Genomic DNA, 16,750 nt, shown 5'->3' with positions numbered 1-16,750 from the left:
AATTTGGCAATTCCAGTCCAGTCTGGGCTTGTGAGAGAGCAAGGGAGCAAGTGTGCAGTTCACTTTTCACGCTCATTTTTCCCCTAAGGAGGCTGTACATATGCTGGATCAGGTCCACACTAGTGTTAACTACTTCCAAGCAGGATTGTTACATTTCTTTAGGACATATGTGAGTGCCTTTCCGTGCAGGCTTCCAAGCTCTGGGGAGTCTCTCTTACCCCACCCGCAGCCACCCAGTACATCAGTCATTGGCCAGACTGTGTTAAAGATTGCTATTCCTCTTCAGGGTGGACATTTCTGCATTAGCAGAGCCTGCATGGTACTGGGTAGCTCCTTTGTGTTCCAACTAAGATATCCAAGGCTTTATAGCCTGCCAATGATTCCAGAGGTTGTGCTGCTTTGTTTTGTTTTTTTAAAAATAGCCGAGTCAGCTTTATGATGAGAAATGTGGCAAACAGGTGTTTCACCACAGCATGGCTCTGACTGCTTTTAGATTAGAGCAGCTGCTTTCTTTGAACAGCTTCCCAATTTTTCCCTCAATAACATGCATAAATCATGATCATTACAATCCTCTCAGTGAGTTTGCAATGAGATGCGGCTACAGACACTGAGCATTTGCACAGCACATCTGCAACTTGTAAAGCATGCTGCCAGAAGTAAAATAAAAAAACCAAAATACATATTCCTTCTGTCTTATGCGGAAGTTCGTGACTTTCAATTAAGCTGCAACATCAGTCTGCAGGGTATGCATATGTATTTATACAAACTGTTTCCTCTTACAAACTGTGTTTATCACTCAAGTAATAACCGCCCCCCTACACACACCAACCACCAAGAATTCATTACATAGTCTGTGTTATGCTACACCAGGCAACAGTTATCTTTGCAGCCTATGGGCTATAATGGAAACCCAACATGTCAGCTATTTAAAGAAAAAAATAGAAGCCCTCCTGGCAGCAATTTAATTAACTTCCAGGGAGCATGCATGGCTAGGTCTGAGCTCTGAAAAAACATTACTACTGAAAATGGAATCTGAGATCATCTGTCAGAAAATAAAACTCTTAAAAACTGATAACCGCCTGCTTCTTATACAGCATAGTCCTAAGCATGCAGACTCAAAGCTATGTTCCACGCTGTTCAACTACACATATTCTACAACATGCAGAGACAGAGAGATCTCCACTGCTCACTGCAAATTAACTTGGAAATGACCAGAGTTCTTTTGTGGGTGGGGGACGAACACACAGAAAGAATCTCCCCAGCATTTCTTACTTCTGGGTGCAGCCTCCTGGGCAAATGGATGGAGTTGCAAATAGGATGAATGCCAGCAGGAAACAGAGGGTTGCTCTTTTACACTGTGAACAATTCCAGTTCAGTCTGGGCTGGTGAGAGCTAAGGAACAAGTGTGCAGTTCACTTTTCATGCTCACAATTTCCTAATGAGGCCATACCTCCGTTGGATCAAGTGCACACCAGTGTTTACTACTACCAAGCAGGCATTTTTGCATTTCTTTAGGGCACATGTGAGCAGTTCTGGGCTGCTTCTCCATGCAGCCTGCCATGCCTTGCAGCTCCCTTCCCACTTTGTCCACTGCTGTCCCCCTTGATCAAACATCAGCTGGGTGGTAGGGGGAAATCCGCTGTACTGGGAAAGATGGGGAGTTATTTTGGCTGTATTAAAATCACAGAGAAGTGGCTGCTTGAACATGCTCCCCAGTGACCCTAATATAGCTAGCATCGCTGTCTCTGAGTACCTAGCTCGCCCAGTGGTAGCAGCCAGCATCTGGAGGTTACTAATTCTCTACTGCTGCCACACAGCAACTGAGTCTATCAGGATCCTTGAGGGGGTAAGCAAAAGTTTGTCTGTTTTCATTCATATGGAGATGTTTCCATCCATTGCCAGCCTATTTTTGGTGGTGGTGGTGAGGGTCATTTGTATTTGATGTTGCCCTGTTGTTTCTTCTTGGGAATATCACTGTACTCCGCTGTTTCCCAAAGATCTGCAGCCAAGACACAACAACCCTTGGCACCCATTTCTGAATATTCCACACTCTGTCCCTTCACATATGCAATGGGGAAGGGAGAAGGCAGAGAGAGAACCAGCTGTCTCATCTCTTATGTTTGTACACACAAACAAACATTAGACAGCAAAGTAATTCTAATCATAAGCACTTTGTGTGTGAAGTATCCAAACAATGTTTAACTAAGGAATAAGTGTTTTCCTCTGCTTTGGCAACAGAACAGACATGAGCAGCATCAATGATGTCCTCTTTTTATGTTAAGACAGAGCAGGGATCATAGCTCAAAGGTAGGGTATCCACTTTGCATGCAGAAGATGTCAAGTTCAGTGCACAGCTATAAAGATCAGCCCCGGGGAGCAGGAGCAGTAAGGAACCCTGCTCAAGACCTTGGAGAACCCGTCAATCAAAACACACAAACAATAGCAGGCTAGACAGATGAAGGGTCTGACTCAATATTAAGGCAGAATCACGTGTTCAACTTTTTGCTTGCCTTGCATGCATATCTCTGGTGTGCCAAAGTTTCATTTTGCTGGATCTCGTAGATAAAAGTCTTCTGAATGACACATGCTTAACTGACAGGGTTTATAGGGATATAGAATTAGCATGGGCAAATGGACTTGGCGATCGCAAGGGATTTCACTCTTTTCGCAACTCAGTCAAATCACGATGGAAGCATTGGTAATCCAGACATCCAGGAAATGTGCGCTGCACTGCATTGCAAAATATGACCTCTCATACATAATCTGGCTGCTGCTGTTTTTTTGAGAAAACATTCGTATACCACACATTCTACAATAAATTTCCCAAAATGGTTTCAGAGCACAAAAAACAAACCCAACAATCACAACAATGATAAAATAGCATGTTCAGTAGCATTAAAACAATTAAAAGGTTTAGGCTGCAACCTTAAATCCTCTGATGTTGGTGGTGATTTTTGCAAACACACCCCAGCCTTGTGCCCCCAGCAGGGGCCGGTATCACCAACCTTTGGGCAACACTGCCTAGAAATACTGCTCTGAATAAACTTTGCCTTAAATTCATGGCACATCTGCAATATGTTAAAGAAAGACATATGTTTGACAGCACCTTGAGACTAACTCTTTAGAAGCTTCTTATTGTAAAATATTCATGTTTATGTTTATTTTATTTATTTGCAGAGATTTCTGAACTGCCAACATGAATACAATTTAAAAAAAAAAAAAATACCGCGGCAGTGAACTACATCATATAAACAATGAAATTACATTCATAAAAAAGAAGTACAAAATACATCACAAACCAGTAGACCGAGTTAATACATCAATACAGCTGGATTACCCATTTTCATGGTAATTACTTTAAGCTCATTTTATGTTGTGGCAAGTCACATGCAAATATATATGCTCTGCTTTGCACGAAAAGGCTGGAGGGCATAGAATGGGGCCCCCTTGCACTGTGACTTAGTTCCCCCACAAACCCTTTGGAAGATGTCTGTTGCTGAGGTCCAGCCCATGATTCCCATCCCTCTTTACCTACAATTCTACAGGTCTCTTTTTATTGTTAATTATGGTCTATTAAGAAAGCCCAGCTATCTTACACTGACACCAGCCATAAATGTTCTATAAACATAAGCGCACCTGGGGATCTTCCACTTCTGAGTTCCCCTGGCAAAATTCCCCTGGCATACATTCAAACGGTTCTGCATCTTCCAAATCTGCCACTCTGGTGCCAGATTTCTCTAGCTTTAACCTGCTAAAGAGCTTTCAAGTAAGGACCCATTGAGCGCTCAGTATTGAAAACAAACATTGCCTTCCCTTCTCGTACATTGATGCTGCCTCTTCCCTTGGGCACAGTCTGTCTCATTAGCAGCTTATACACTATTCCTGTTGATACAATCACACCGGGCTGGTTGTCCGGGTATGACCCAGGCTTCTGAAAATGAAAAATGTGGCACTTTCCAATCAACAGCTGTAGTTTGCAGATGAAAACAAAGGCGGGGAGGAGGGAGACTTCCAGTGCAACAATACTTTCCTGAACTGTAACCAGACCAAAGAAAAATAAAACTTCCATGCTTTTGCCTCCAGCGCTTATGCCATAACAAGGTGCCAAAAAACTGCTTGTTATTTAAAAATATGTTCACCAGAAATGATACTCATCCGTACTCCACATCTTCAGCTGAACAGATCATACCTAGCAGAAACCCTGGAGAGCGGATAACAGAGTACAGCGGTACCTTGGTTTAAGAACAGCTTAGTTTATGAACAACTTGGATTAAGAACGCTGCAAACCAGGAAGTAGGTGTTTTGGTTTGTGAACTTTGCCTTGGAAGCAGAACATTTTCCGCTTCCTGTTGAGTGTGTTCCATTTGTAAATTGAGTCCCCCACTGCTATGGGAAAGCACACCTTGGTTTAAGAATGCTTTGGTTTAAGAATGGACTTCCGGAATGGATTAAGTTTGTAAACCAAGGTACCACTGTATACAACAGCAGGCTACATGACCCAGGGGCCTGGCTGAGCTGGAAGCAGGGTTAGTATTGTTAGGCGTGCCAGAATTTTCTAAGCGGTGAGAATTGGAACGTGGTCGTCGCTGGAAGCTTGCGGCATTTTCCAGCCTCCGTACACAGATTGAGAACAGGTGAGCCTCACTGCTTAGCATTCCAATGACACCCCCAAATCTTCTGCTTGCACATCAGGTTTGCTAGGGGAGCAGCCAGCACTTTCAGAGCTCAAGAAACCCCCACTTCTGGGCTGCTTCAAACTGCTGCTGCTTCACACACTGCTGCCTATCCCCAGCTGAGGGACTTCATTCATATATTGGCTGGCTATGGATAAGGGCATACAATAAGATACATCAGCCGGAAGGAAATCAGCCAGGTAGATCTTGTTGGGTTGGGCTACTTTAGCAGTTTCTTCTTGCAATTACAACGTCGCTGGGTCAGAAGGGCCAGCGACTTTGAACACAAAACTGTTGGGGATGGGCATGTTTTTGTAAAAACACACATACACAGAAAGATAAATTAACACCAGCTTCAGAATGCTTATTCCTCCCTCCTATTGCTCACCCCGCCAGCCATCCTACATTTGACATTTAGCCTGCAATCACACACTGTTTACCCATTTATCTGAATAGGGCTTCTTTCAGGGGCAAAATGAAAAGCTGAAACTGATTTCTTTTCTTTTTTTTCCAAGTGTTGCACTGTGAGTCAAACTCTTGGAAGGCTTAAAATATTTAACACATGGTTTCCAACAGGCAGCTCCTTCTTTCTGAGTCCAGGTCTGATATCTGGCACTTCAAAACATTTGCTCCCCCCACCTGTTTTCTGACAACTGTCCCCACATTTTCGTCAGTCACGGAATAAATGCAGTTATTCTTTATTGGACCATCCTGATGCTATGCTGAAACCCGCAATGTGATAACAGTCTGGAGACAACTAGTAAGGAGGAAGGGATGTAATAATTAGGTAGGATTGTTCAATCAATTAATCAGTTAGAATAAATTGGTTAAGCTTGCAAACCTAAACATGCTAGAGATTTAACCTCACTGGGCACAGTGTGACTTTCTATTGAGTAAATAAAAAATAAGTATTAGGTTGTGCTGTGCAACTGCAGTTCTGTGCATGGTTACCTGGGATTAAGTCTCATTGAACAATCCTAGGTAGGCACATTCTGTGAAGCTCTTTGCATTGGCGAAATGCAAATTTACTAAGAAAACCTTGTCATTTGCTCTAAAATCAAGAGGCTCAAAAAGAACATTTCTTTTCTCTTACCCCTCAGAATTTTAACAAATCAGTTTAATTGTTGCTATTCCGTCCTGAGACTTCTCTAAAGAAAACAACTTTCACTTGCAGAAAGTGAAAATCTGCCTGTATAATAACAACAGCTAAAACAACAACTATTTTCCTCTTCCCATTTCAATAAGGCTCCGATTTTTAAAAGCACAGTCCTCTGCATGTCCGCTCAGAATAAGGTTGGCGAGGCTTACTAGCAAATTAATATTCATGTTTGGATTGCAATTTGAGATCCTTTGGCAATTTTGCCACTGTATTTTCAACTTCATTTCTACAATACAGGAGAATTAGAAGCACACTCTACAGCTACTGGTTTACCTTTTGTAAACTGCTTTGAGGGTTTGTTTTCGTTTTTTACAATCAAGCTGTGCATAAATTTTACGAAATAAATAAACACCGAAATAATCTTTAAAATCAGTGGAGGTACCGGGTTGGTGGGTGTTAACTATTATATGTTTATTACATTTGAATTCTCACTTTCCCCCAAGCATTCCCTTCCCACCCAGGTAACAAAAGCAACCCTTAGACCTGCTTAGCAAGAGAGATCGAAGCTGCACCAGTCACATTTGTACTGATTTCTGGGTCTATGTTTATTGACCTTCAAATTAATGTATCATCACACATTTATTTTGAACTGAAAGAACTGCTGTAGCACACACACTTTGAGCATATGTGCAGCATATGAGTTGGCTTATTCGTTTGTTTATTTATTTATTGCAAGGGAAGTTGGGCTGTTTAGGAACAAATGAAAACTGTGATTCTTTGCATTCCAGTCAGAAACCGAAAGTCATGCGTAAGTGCTCTGAGGGAGGGTTGGGGCAAACTTCACATTTGATCGCCCATGTTGCCCACACCTGCTGTTTCAACATGGTATGCTAGCAATCTAACTTCTCTCGGCAGCCTGACACATGGCAGTGACCTTGCTTTAACTCTGGATGCTTCCTGAATGTACACGATTGTCCCAAGGGGACACTAAACAGCTGGCCAGGCTTGACATCGCCAACCTCATTGCATACAGAGGAAGCAAAAGCAATTTGCCTGGCCAGAGCTCTATCTTCAACTCAGAATTCCCACAGCAAGGCTAGTGAACTTAGGGAGTGCACTGGCCTCAAGAAACTTGCAGAGTTATTTCTTCTCTCTACCTTCTGCGGGGAGATGTGATTATCAGTAAACTGCTAGCCAAGAAGGTTGCATGCTACCTCCACTGAATACCTGTTGCCTCTGAGTCCCAGTTGTTGGGAACTGCAAGTGAGGAGAGTCTCGCCCAACTCACAGCATGCATGTAGCATTCAGCATGACGGCATTCTCAACACACTGCAAATCCTTCCATGGATTAAATCAGATTACTGTTAAGTATTCTGATCTGGGATTAATTGGTTAATCTTACCAATTAAAAAAACCTATGGCTTTCAGTTAAATTTGCAAGACTCACCAACCAACCTTAGGAAGTGATTGCATTCTGTTACAAAATACCCAGCTATTGCTCAGTCAAAGCACTTGCGGGTGGAGGATGTTTTGGCTCCAGCTGACAACTGCAAGTTGCACAGGGACTGTGCTGATCCCTGCTAGCCCAAAGAACAGACCAGCCGATTGACAGTGCTAATACCGCTAGTGCAGTTTGTATAGTGATAGGGGGTATTCATTGAATAAACACCCATACGACTTTGAGGACCTATTATCTTACAGGGTTTTTTCTTTTTCTTTTGTACATTATGCCCTGCAAATAATTATAATAACTATGTCAAGGGCTACTTCTTCCACGTAACTGATGCGACCTTAACTACATTAACGGGAACTTAACGAATGCTGGTAAGTGAAGTCAAAACACCTTACTAGAAAGTTTTGCTGTTGTGTTGGTGCTGTGCAGGGTGGATAACCTGCAGCCTTTTGGCTGGAGGGTTTCTAGAGGGCAAGATGGAGAACAAGAGGGGGAAATGGAGGGATGGGGAGGGGGGTGGGAAATGGATAGCACAGTGGAAGAAGAGAGAAGTCCTCTGCAAGCGATCAGTACAGACCTTTAGAAAGGAGGGTAGAGAGCCAGAATAGGCAGTAATGCTTGGGAGTGGCCACAGCTCAGTGGCAGAGCATCTGTTTTGCGTGCAGAAGGTCACAGGTTCAATCCCCAGTAGGACACGGATAAGGACCATTTTTTAAACCAAGGCAGATGGACCAATGGTCTGATTTTGTATAAGGTAGCTTCCAATGTGCTTATGAAATGCTTTGCAAATGATCAGCTCAGACCTGTACCAAGAGCAAGCTCTTCCTCTCCAACAACATGCTGGGTAGGGAGGAAGCGGGAGATAGGTAAAAGCAGATGGCAGAAGGAGAGAGAGGGAGAGGGAATGAGAGAGAGAGAGAGAGAGAGAGAGAGAGAGAGAGAGAGAGAGAAGAGGGTGGTCCATCCCACTTTGGCCCTGTCCATTGCTGGCATGTGGGCCAGCAATTTAACAGAATTAAAGTTTCCCCGCCCTTCCTGTAATGGAATACAGCACCGAGTTATGTCACTGAAGAGGTGGAACTTTGTAGAAAGGAGGGAACGCTGTTGGCTTTTTGCAGTATAGTGACGCTGCAGAGAGCATGCTGGGGAGATCATGCATTAAAAAGGAAGGACTCAAAAATAACTTAAAGAAGGTTTTAATAAGAAAAACAAAAACTCCATTTACACTAAATATATTAACAAACAAACATGACCCAACCACCAACCCATCCCCCAGGGTAATGGGAGAGCTAGGTGCTGCTCCTTATATACTCTACCCAAATGCTGACACGCCTTAATCAAATACAACTCAGCAGCACCTGCTATGTTTCACAGCTGTAAAGCTGGGTCTTGTTATCTTGCTCTGGCCCTTGCTCTGGCCCCTTAAAGACATACACATGGAGTGGAACAATGATGAACCTTTACATTTAAAAGAACCATTCAACATTTCCCCTGCGGTTCATCATTGTGGAACAAAAACATAAAGCATACTTTGTACATGTTTTTCATGTGTAACCTTTGGAAGTGCTTTAGTAAAAATGTCCGCAATTTGATTGTCACCTGGAACATATTTAAATACAACCATTTCATCAGCAATAAGTTTCTTTACAAATTCTAAACGTAATCTTAAGACTCTGGTGCGCTGCGTATTGGTCTCTGAACACAGGATAGCAAGTCCACTCTGGGAATCAAGGTAAACTTTTACTGGTAGTGTTATTTGCATCTGTAGGTCTGCAAATACTTGCAGATACCATTCTACATCACGAGTGGCCTGAACGCATGCACATAATTCACTCTCTGTTGTAGAGAGACAAATAATGGTTTGTGTCTGGGACTTCCATTCAAATGGACAACCGTTATAACAAAACACCATACCAGACACACCTCTGCAATTATTTTGCTCCACTGCATGAGATGCATCGCAGAAAATTTCAAAACCTTTGTCAATACTTGTTGTAAACCGCAACCTATAATGTTTGGTATGTTTAAGGTACATTACCACTCTCTTAAGAGCAGAGAAACATTGTGTAGTGGGCTTTTCCACAAATTTTGCCAGAAAGTGAAAAGCATAAGTTATATCTGGTCTTGAGATTCTTTGAATGAAATTTAGCTTGCCTATAGCAGAACGATACAAAGTTTTGTTAGGAAATGGCTTATCTTCACCTGTAAAGGTGAAACCACACACCATAGGTGTTTCCTTCCCATTTGCATTTTCTAAACGTAGCATTTCAACTAGATCATCAATTTTTGCAGTTTGATGAACCAGAAAAGATCCATTTTTGCCTTTCTCAATTTGCATGGACAAGTAATTTTTAGCTATGCCTAATTCCACCACATCAAACTTCTTCTGTAACTGTGAAACTACCTGTTCATATTCCTGTTTAGTTTTTGTAGAAATTAACACGTCATCTACATACACACATATTTTTGTTACAGAGTTTGCCCTTTCCTTTATAAACACACAATTGTCTGCCTTTCCTTGTGAAAAACCAATATCTAGCAATTCTTTTGCTAAAGTTTGGTGCCAATTCCTTCCACTTTGGTGCAGACCATAAAGGGATTTATTTAATTTGCATACCAAACCTTCAGCAGCGTCTATGCCTTCAGGGACACGCATAAAAATTTGTTCTTTTAAATCTGCAAACAAATATGCAGTTTTTATGTCTAGGTGATAAACAGAATGTCCACGTTGTGATGCATCTTTTAACAAAAGCTTAACTGTTTCATATTTTACACTTGGTGAATAGCACAAATCATAATCTTCGCCTGGAATTTGTTGAAAACCCTTAGCAACTAGTCTTGCCTTGTACCTTACAACTTCATTTTTGTCATTCATTTTAACTCTATAAACCCATTTTGAATCAATAAGTCTCATATCTGGGGTTTGTGGTACAAGAGACCAAGTGTTATGCTCTTTTAAAGAAGCTATCTCAGAGTTCATAGCTTTATACCAATTTACAGCTTGGTGCTTAGGTAAATTCTGCACATCATTGTAGCTTTTTGGCTCAAAAACCACCTTATTGGCATACACAGTATTAAAATGTTCATCTGCGAAACGTTGTGGCTTCTGCCTCTTTCTATCTGAACGTCTCAGTCCGGAAGGAGAGTCAGACTCCTCAGACTTAATGGGACTAAGTGAACTACTAGTTTCAGGTTGTAAATCATCATTGTCAGACTGAAGAGGTGCCTGTAGGCTAAGCTCACGGTCAGAAAACTCAAGAGAATCTAACCTCCCCTCAGGTGACTGTGACTTTAAATCCTCAAACAAGTTATCAGATTCAACAGGCTTTTTGTCTTTCCCCATTAATTCAGAAGCACCATTTTCTCCTCCTCCTGCTGCTGCTTCCTCTTCTTCCTCAGTATCATTTATACCATCAGTATCTTGGAAAACAGCAACCCCATTCCAATTTACAGTTTGTATCATGCTTCTGGTAATATGAAATTTGCCAGTTGCTGGTATGTAAATTCTGTACGCCCCCTGCTGGTAGCCCATTAATTTTCCCTGAACACTACGTTCACCCAGTTTCTGCTTAGCAGGATAATGCATAATTACATCTGAACCCCAAATACGTAGGTATTTCAGATTAGGGCGTTTTTTAAACAGCTTCTCATAGGGGGTGACATCTAAACCAGAATGATAACTGCGATTTCTAACATAACAAAAGGCATGGAGCGCTTCAGCCCAAAAGTCTTTGGGCAGATTAGCATCGTGCAGATAAGTTTTAACCCCTGCCTGCAAGTCACGCTGCACAACTTCAACAAGCCCATTTTGCCAGGGACTTCGGGGGCAAGATAACTCATGAGTAGTCCCCTGTGCTTCCAGGAATTTCTCAAAATCTTCAGAAACAAATTCCCCACCCCGGTCAGAAAAAAGGTTCTTAATAGGTTTGTTAAAGTGCGTTTTTACCCAGTTGCAAAAAACCTTGTACTTCTCAAATGCTTGGGACTTCTCAGCTATTGCATAAGTCCAACAATATCTACTATACTGGTCTATCAGAGTAAGCCAGTACTTAGAACCTCCTAATGATGGTGGGAGTGGCCCAACTAAATCACAATGTACACGCTCAAATGGCTCAGTTACTTTCCTATCTGAGCACCTACCCTTGCGTGCAACCTTAATCTTATTCTTGCAACAGGATAGACATTGCATAAAGAATTTGCATGGTTTTAAGTTGAGGCCATTGACAATATTCTTTGTCTTAATTACATCAGCAAAATTCAGGTGTCCCAGAATTCTGTGCGCCATGTGGACACACCCAGAATGTGGTCTTACATTCCTCAACCCCTGGCTTGAATGTGCTGCTCTGCAATTTATAGGCGATTGGGAGTAGGTGCGAAAATACAGTCTATATAAACCATCAGATTCCCGGGCATACAATAGACGTTTGTTCCCCTCGAAAAACTCACACATTGACTTTAAGAAACGCACAGTTATGCCTTGACGAGCAAAGCACCTTACTGATAATAAATTGTCCATTGACGGGCAGTAAATGCAGTTCGCTATTGTAATGTTTAAAGAGTCAAGTTTAACAGTACCCCTGCCAAGCGACTGCAGGACTTGTGAATTGGCTAAATGTACATTACCAATTTCCTCTTCGAAAGAAATAAACAAGCTTCGATCATTGCAGATATTTTGCGATGCTCCTGAGTCGATAACAAAAGACTTCCACTTGGCATCTTTAATTCTTTTACGATCTTTAGAACGAGCGTGAAAAGCTCGCAGCTCGTTTCTGTCTCTACTATACGAAGCCGGCTGCTGGGCTGACGACCGTGATTGTCGAACAGAAACAGGCTTGGGAGTACTTTTCTTTCTTTTGGCTCCGCAGTCCTTTGCAAAATGTCCTTGCTTATTGCAGAACCAACAACGCTTTGCAGCTTTAAATGCAGTTGTATCACCACAGGTTTGCATATGGCGTTCCTCATTCTTTCTGGAAACAGGAGTGCTTATGGCACAAGCCTCCCTTCTATCCAACTCGCCCATTAATCTTGCCGTTACCCCTTCCACAGTTAATTGTGCTGGTGGAACAGCAGATATCTGGCTAGCTATACCATCAAAGTCCTCATTAAGGGAACAAAGGATGATAAAAACATACTGAATATCAGGTATCTCCATGTCCCTTCGAATTAACTCGCCGCGTATTGCCTCCAGACGTCTTAAGTGTGCTGCCAAATCACCACCAGGCTGCAACTTCGTCTGGTACAACTGCTTGAAAAACGTCAATGCAGACGCTGACTCTTTTTTAACATGCACTGCTGCAAGACTGTCCCACATTTCTTTGGCAGTTTTCTTATTTCTTATATAGACTACTTGCTGGTCGCTGACTGCCAAATTAATTATCGCCCTGGCTTTTGCATCTCCTTTCGACCAAGCATTAGTTACAGGGTTAGGAGGGTCATCAGTTACATAGGTCCATACTTCTCTAGAGGTCAAAAGCGCCTCCACCCGAAAAGACCATAAAGTATAGTTCTCATCTGTCAGCTGTGGGAAGACCAGAGCCTTCTCAGCTTCAGGAACCCGGTCAACCATTCTGGAACTCTTCCAGACCCACAAAAACTACGCTAACAGGAGAAGGAGTTTTCAAACCTTTCTCAGAGTCCAAAAATATGCAGTCATCCACTCAGCAGCTGGGCCCATAACCAAAGATGTTGGCTTTTTGCAGTATAGTGACGCTGCAGAGAGCATGCTGGGGAGATCATGCATTAAAAAGGAAGGACTCAAAAATAACTTAAAGAAGGTTTTAATAAGAAAAACAAAAACTCCATTTACACTAAATATATTAACAAACAAACATGACCCAACCACCAACCCATCCCCCAGGGTAATGGGAGAGCTAGGTGCTGCTCCTTATATACTCTACCCAAATGCTGACACGCCTTAATCAAATACAACTCAGCAGCACCTGCTATGTTTCACAGCTGTAAAGCTGGGTCTCGTTATCTTGCTCTGGCCCTTGCTCTGGCCCCTTAAAGACATACACATGGAGTGGAACAATGATGAACCTTTACATTTAAAAGAACCATTCAACAAACGCTTCTGCCAATGGCTCCCATCAAGTACCAAAACCCATAACTAACAGACTCCAATTGTAAAGATCAGCCTTTGACAAGCTGTTTTGGACTACAACTCCCAAGATCACCTCTAGCCAGCATAGGCTGGGGCTGGCAAAGGGAAGCAGCAAAACCTTTCTCCTGAATCAACTGTGAATCACCAGGGACAGATTTGCCAGTACAGTGGTACCTCGGGTTACATACGCTTCAGGTTACATACGCTTCAGGTTACAGACTTCGCTAACCCAGAAATAGTACCTCGGGTTAAGAACTTTGCTTCAGGATGAGAACAGAAATCGTGCGGTGGCAGTGGGAGGCCCCATTAGCTAAAGTGGTACCTCTGGTCAAGAACAGTTTCAAGTTAAGAACGGACCTCTGGAACAAATTAAGTACCGTATTTTTCGCTCTATAACACGCACCCGACCATAACATGCACGTAGTTTTTAGAGAAGGAAAATCCGTAGGCATGCCACTCATAGGCATTCCCTCCATAACACGCACAGACATTTCCCCTTACTTTTTAGGAGGAAAAAAGTGAGTGTTATGGTGCAAAAAATACGGTACTTAACCCGAGGTACCACTGTACTGCATTTGAGGGCACTGCTGTGGAAAAGGGGCACAGACTGACACACCATCTAAGCAAGCATGCACAGAGACAGTGTAGTTGTCCCACCCTCACCCCCCTGCACACGCATGCACACACACACACACAGCAAGGATACCTTAAGTCTAATACACAGACCCTACTTCTGCCATCTGTAAACAAGCAATCTTTCCTTTGCAGGAAGGCAGGCATGTAGTAAAACATTAACGTGATGAAAGCTGACCTTTTGAATTTGTTTGTTCAGTGAGCCACTACTAATTAAAGTCCCTCTCTCCTCCAGCTCAGACACAATTTCCTTTTCATTTGTTTTAATTCCCACCCACCCCACCCCACCCCTCCTCTTTCCTCCTTCTGCCTGGCAATTCCACCCAAAAAGGCTGGGTTTGGCAGGTAGGAAGAGACACAATGGCCAGGGCTGCCCGATTTATGCACCAGTAAGTAGAAAGCTAAGCCCTACACAAGCTCCAAGTCTCTCTCACCGGCCACAATGCAGCTTGTCAGGTCAAGAGCATGACGGGTGAGGCCCCTGTGGGGCAGCTGCAGAGGAAAAACTTTGTACACTGATCTCCAAAAGCAAGCAACTGACAAGCTTCCACTTTCTGGGTACGCATCAGGGCTATTCACAACCAGGGTCATTAGGAACTCTGGACTTCTTTAAAAATGAGCAACAATATGGAGCAACTTGTCTGCAGAGGACACACCCCCCCCCCCGCACAAAATGCTGCCATTGTTTATGCAAGTTTCGCCTTATTAAAGATTAGCTAATGCAAGCAAGTAGGCTATGGAGCTTTGAAAGACACTGCCCCAGTTCACACACCATTCACAAAAGAATCACATCCCCAACCCAGTGTGAACGGCTGGGTCCAGCCTCTGGCTGCTGCAGTGATTCTTTCTTCTTCAGTTACTACACATGCTTTCCTTTCTTTTCCCCACATTCGCAGTTGGCGAATGATTGCTTAAAGTAATGCAAACTGAACAAAACATAGTCATTCTATATGTTAACATTGAAAAGGGAAATGTAATTACCTGGAGTAGTCCCCTTTAGCTTCCTGCAATTGAGAAAAGTAATGATGTTAAAACACTATTTTTTTCCGCAGTGGCTCTCAATGCTAAATTAAGACATCACATCACTGAAAACTTTTTTTAAAAAGAAAACACCCACCCACACCCTAAACTTGTATTTTAAGCCAAGCCTTGACCACTCAGGCAAGTCTAAAGGACATCACTGGTTCTATAGGGTTTTGCTCTTTTCAAAGAAACAGAGAGCCCATCCTTGCTCAGCTACAGCCAACCACAAACTGAAATTACAGGGATGGCCAGCCCTTGTGAACAGTCTGGCAAGGTTCATTCAAAACAGCACATAAGTTCAAAAGGTCAAAGCCATCATCAGCTTGCTGCTGAATTTTGTCAATGAAAATCCAAGTCTCTTGCTAAGAAAAAAGCAGAAGAGACATGAAAATATAAACAACAACAAAATCGTATGTGGTAAGGAAGATCGCTAACTGGAAACCAACAGTGCCCTTGATTGGGATCTACAGAACACTGTTCTAAAAATAAAATGACACTGCATTTTGAGCTTTTCTTTTTGAAGCACAACTGGTGAGAGAGGTTTAAAAATCTACAGAAATGCTTAACATTGTTGCACCATATCACACTCTTTACCCAGTGTCCAACATATAACTTTTTTTGTGTGTGGGGGGGGATAATTATGCTAGAAACGGGATGCTAGTTCAATCATTCTGTGTAACTGCACATCTTAAAACACATGCTCATACTCCTACTTCACCCCAAATATCCCCAAATGTTTACGTCCATTCTAACATCTCTGTTTGCTTTTAGCACAACGGCAGTTTTGAAGCATTTGTATCACAAATGCACATTTATTTGGTTTTTTGCCGGGGTGAAGGGAGAAATAGACATGCCTACGAAATATAACAAATACATGAAAAACTGCTGTCAAAATTTTGGAACTAAAGGCTTTTGAGACCATGCATGTAAAATTAATAACAGCAACAGGCATGCAGAGAGTTTGAGAAAAATCTTACCTGTAAAATCAAAGCAGCTAACCTGAAGACTGTCTCACTTTCCACCTCAATATGCCCCTGTTTAAATAAAGAGGAAAATATTAAGGAGACATAGCCTAAAACTGCAGCAATAGGATGCCCCCCAGGGCTACACCGAATCTGTTAGCCTGTCACTACTCAGCACCACTGGTTTTCCTTCCATTGCAGATCATACCATTACAGCAAGAAGGGGTGAGTGTAATTTGAGCTGTAAAGTTGGACAACTTCATAGCAGTTAACATGGACAAGCAGGAAAATGATTCTGAAAACCGAGGTGCAAAGGCAAGAGGAAAGCTGACATGTGGGTTGCCTGAAATCTTTGATGAATCACACCTCCCCCCTTACAAATTTAGCACGTTTGGACCCTGCAGATTTCCCGAGGTCTGTTGGCTGCACATTGACTGAATTTTATGCAAATACATCCAGCACACTTACAGTGTGCACAGTTATTTAGAGGTAAACCCCATGATGCCCAATGGTCTAAACATACATAAGACAACTGCACTTTATCCTTTTTACGGCAAGGTTTGGGAACTTGAACCGTCTTGTTTCAACACACACACAAAAAACAACTTGTGCATGTAGGCTACTGTATTCAGACGTTTCTAAAGATAAAACACCCTTGTTTTGATCGCAAATGCATTGTTATCGTTTCAATAACGTTTTTGAACATGCAAAAAGGCTTTCCAAAGTCCCTAAACTTTTCATGCCCCGAAAAACAGTCCTGCTGGGTAGGTTGCTAGTCTCATCTATTACGCAAATGCAGAATCG

General features: G+C 42.4%; 1 protein-coding gene across 10 annotated transcripts in view; it reads right to left on the bottom strand.

Moving 5' to 3' along the window:
- FRMD4B (FERM domain containing 4B) overlaps nucleotides 1-16,750 on the bottom strand; it is a 243,354-nt gene that overhangs the window by 70,093 nt on the left and 156,511 nt on the right. For all 10 annotated transcript variants that reach the window (XR_014522917.1, XR_014522918.1, XR_014522919.1 and 7 more), the window contains 2 exons: nucleotides 15,962-16,018; nucleotides 14,943-14,965 (listed from right to left, as the gene is read on the bottom strand). Coding sequence is in view for 6 of the 10 variants with exons in the window: in XM_083491339.1 (XP_083347465.1) it covers nucleotides 14,943-14,965; nucleotides 15,962-16,018 (80 nt within the window). In the remaining 4 variants the exon portion in view is untranslated. The remainder of the gene's footprint in view (nucleotides 1-14,942; nucleotides 14,966-15,961; nucleotides 16,019-16,750) is intronic.

Source organism: Podarcis liolepis (genome assembly GCF_965112155.1).
Source record: "Podarcis liolepis genome assembly, chromosome: 2".
NCBI lineage: Eukaryota > Metazoa > Chordata > Lepidosauria > Squamata > Lacertidae > Podarcis > Podarcis liolepis.
Note: the sequence above shows the minus strand (reverse complement) of the source record. Positions and strands in the feature narration are given on the sequence as shown.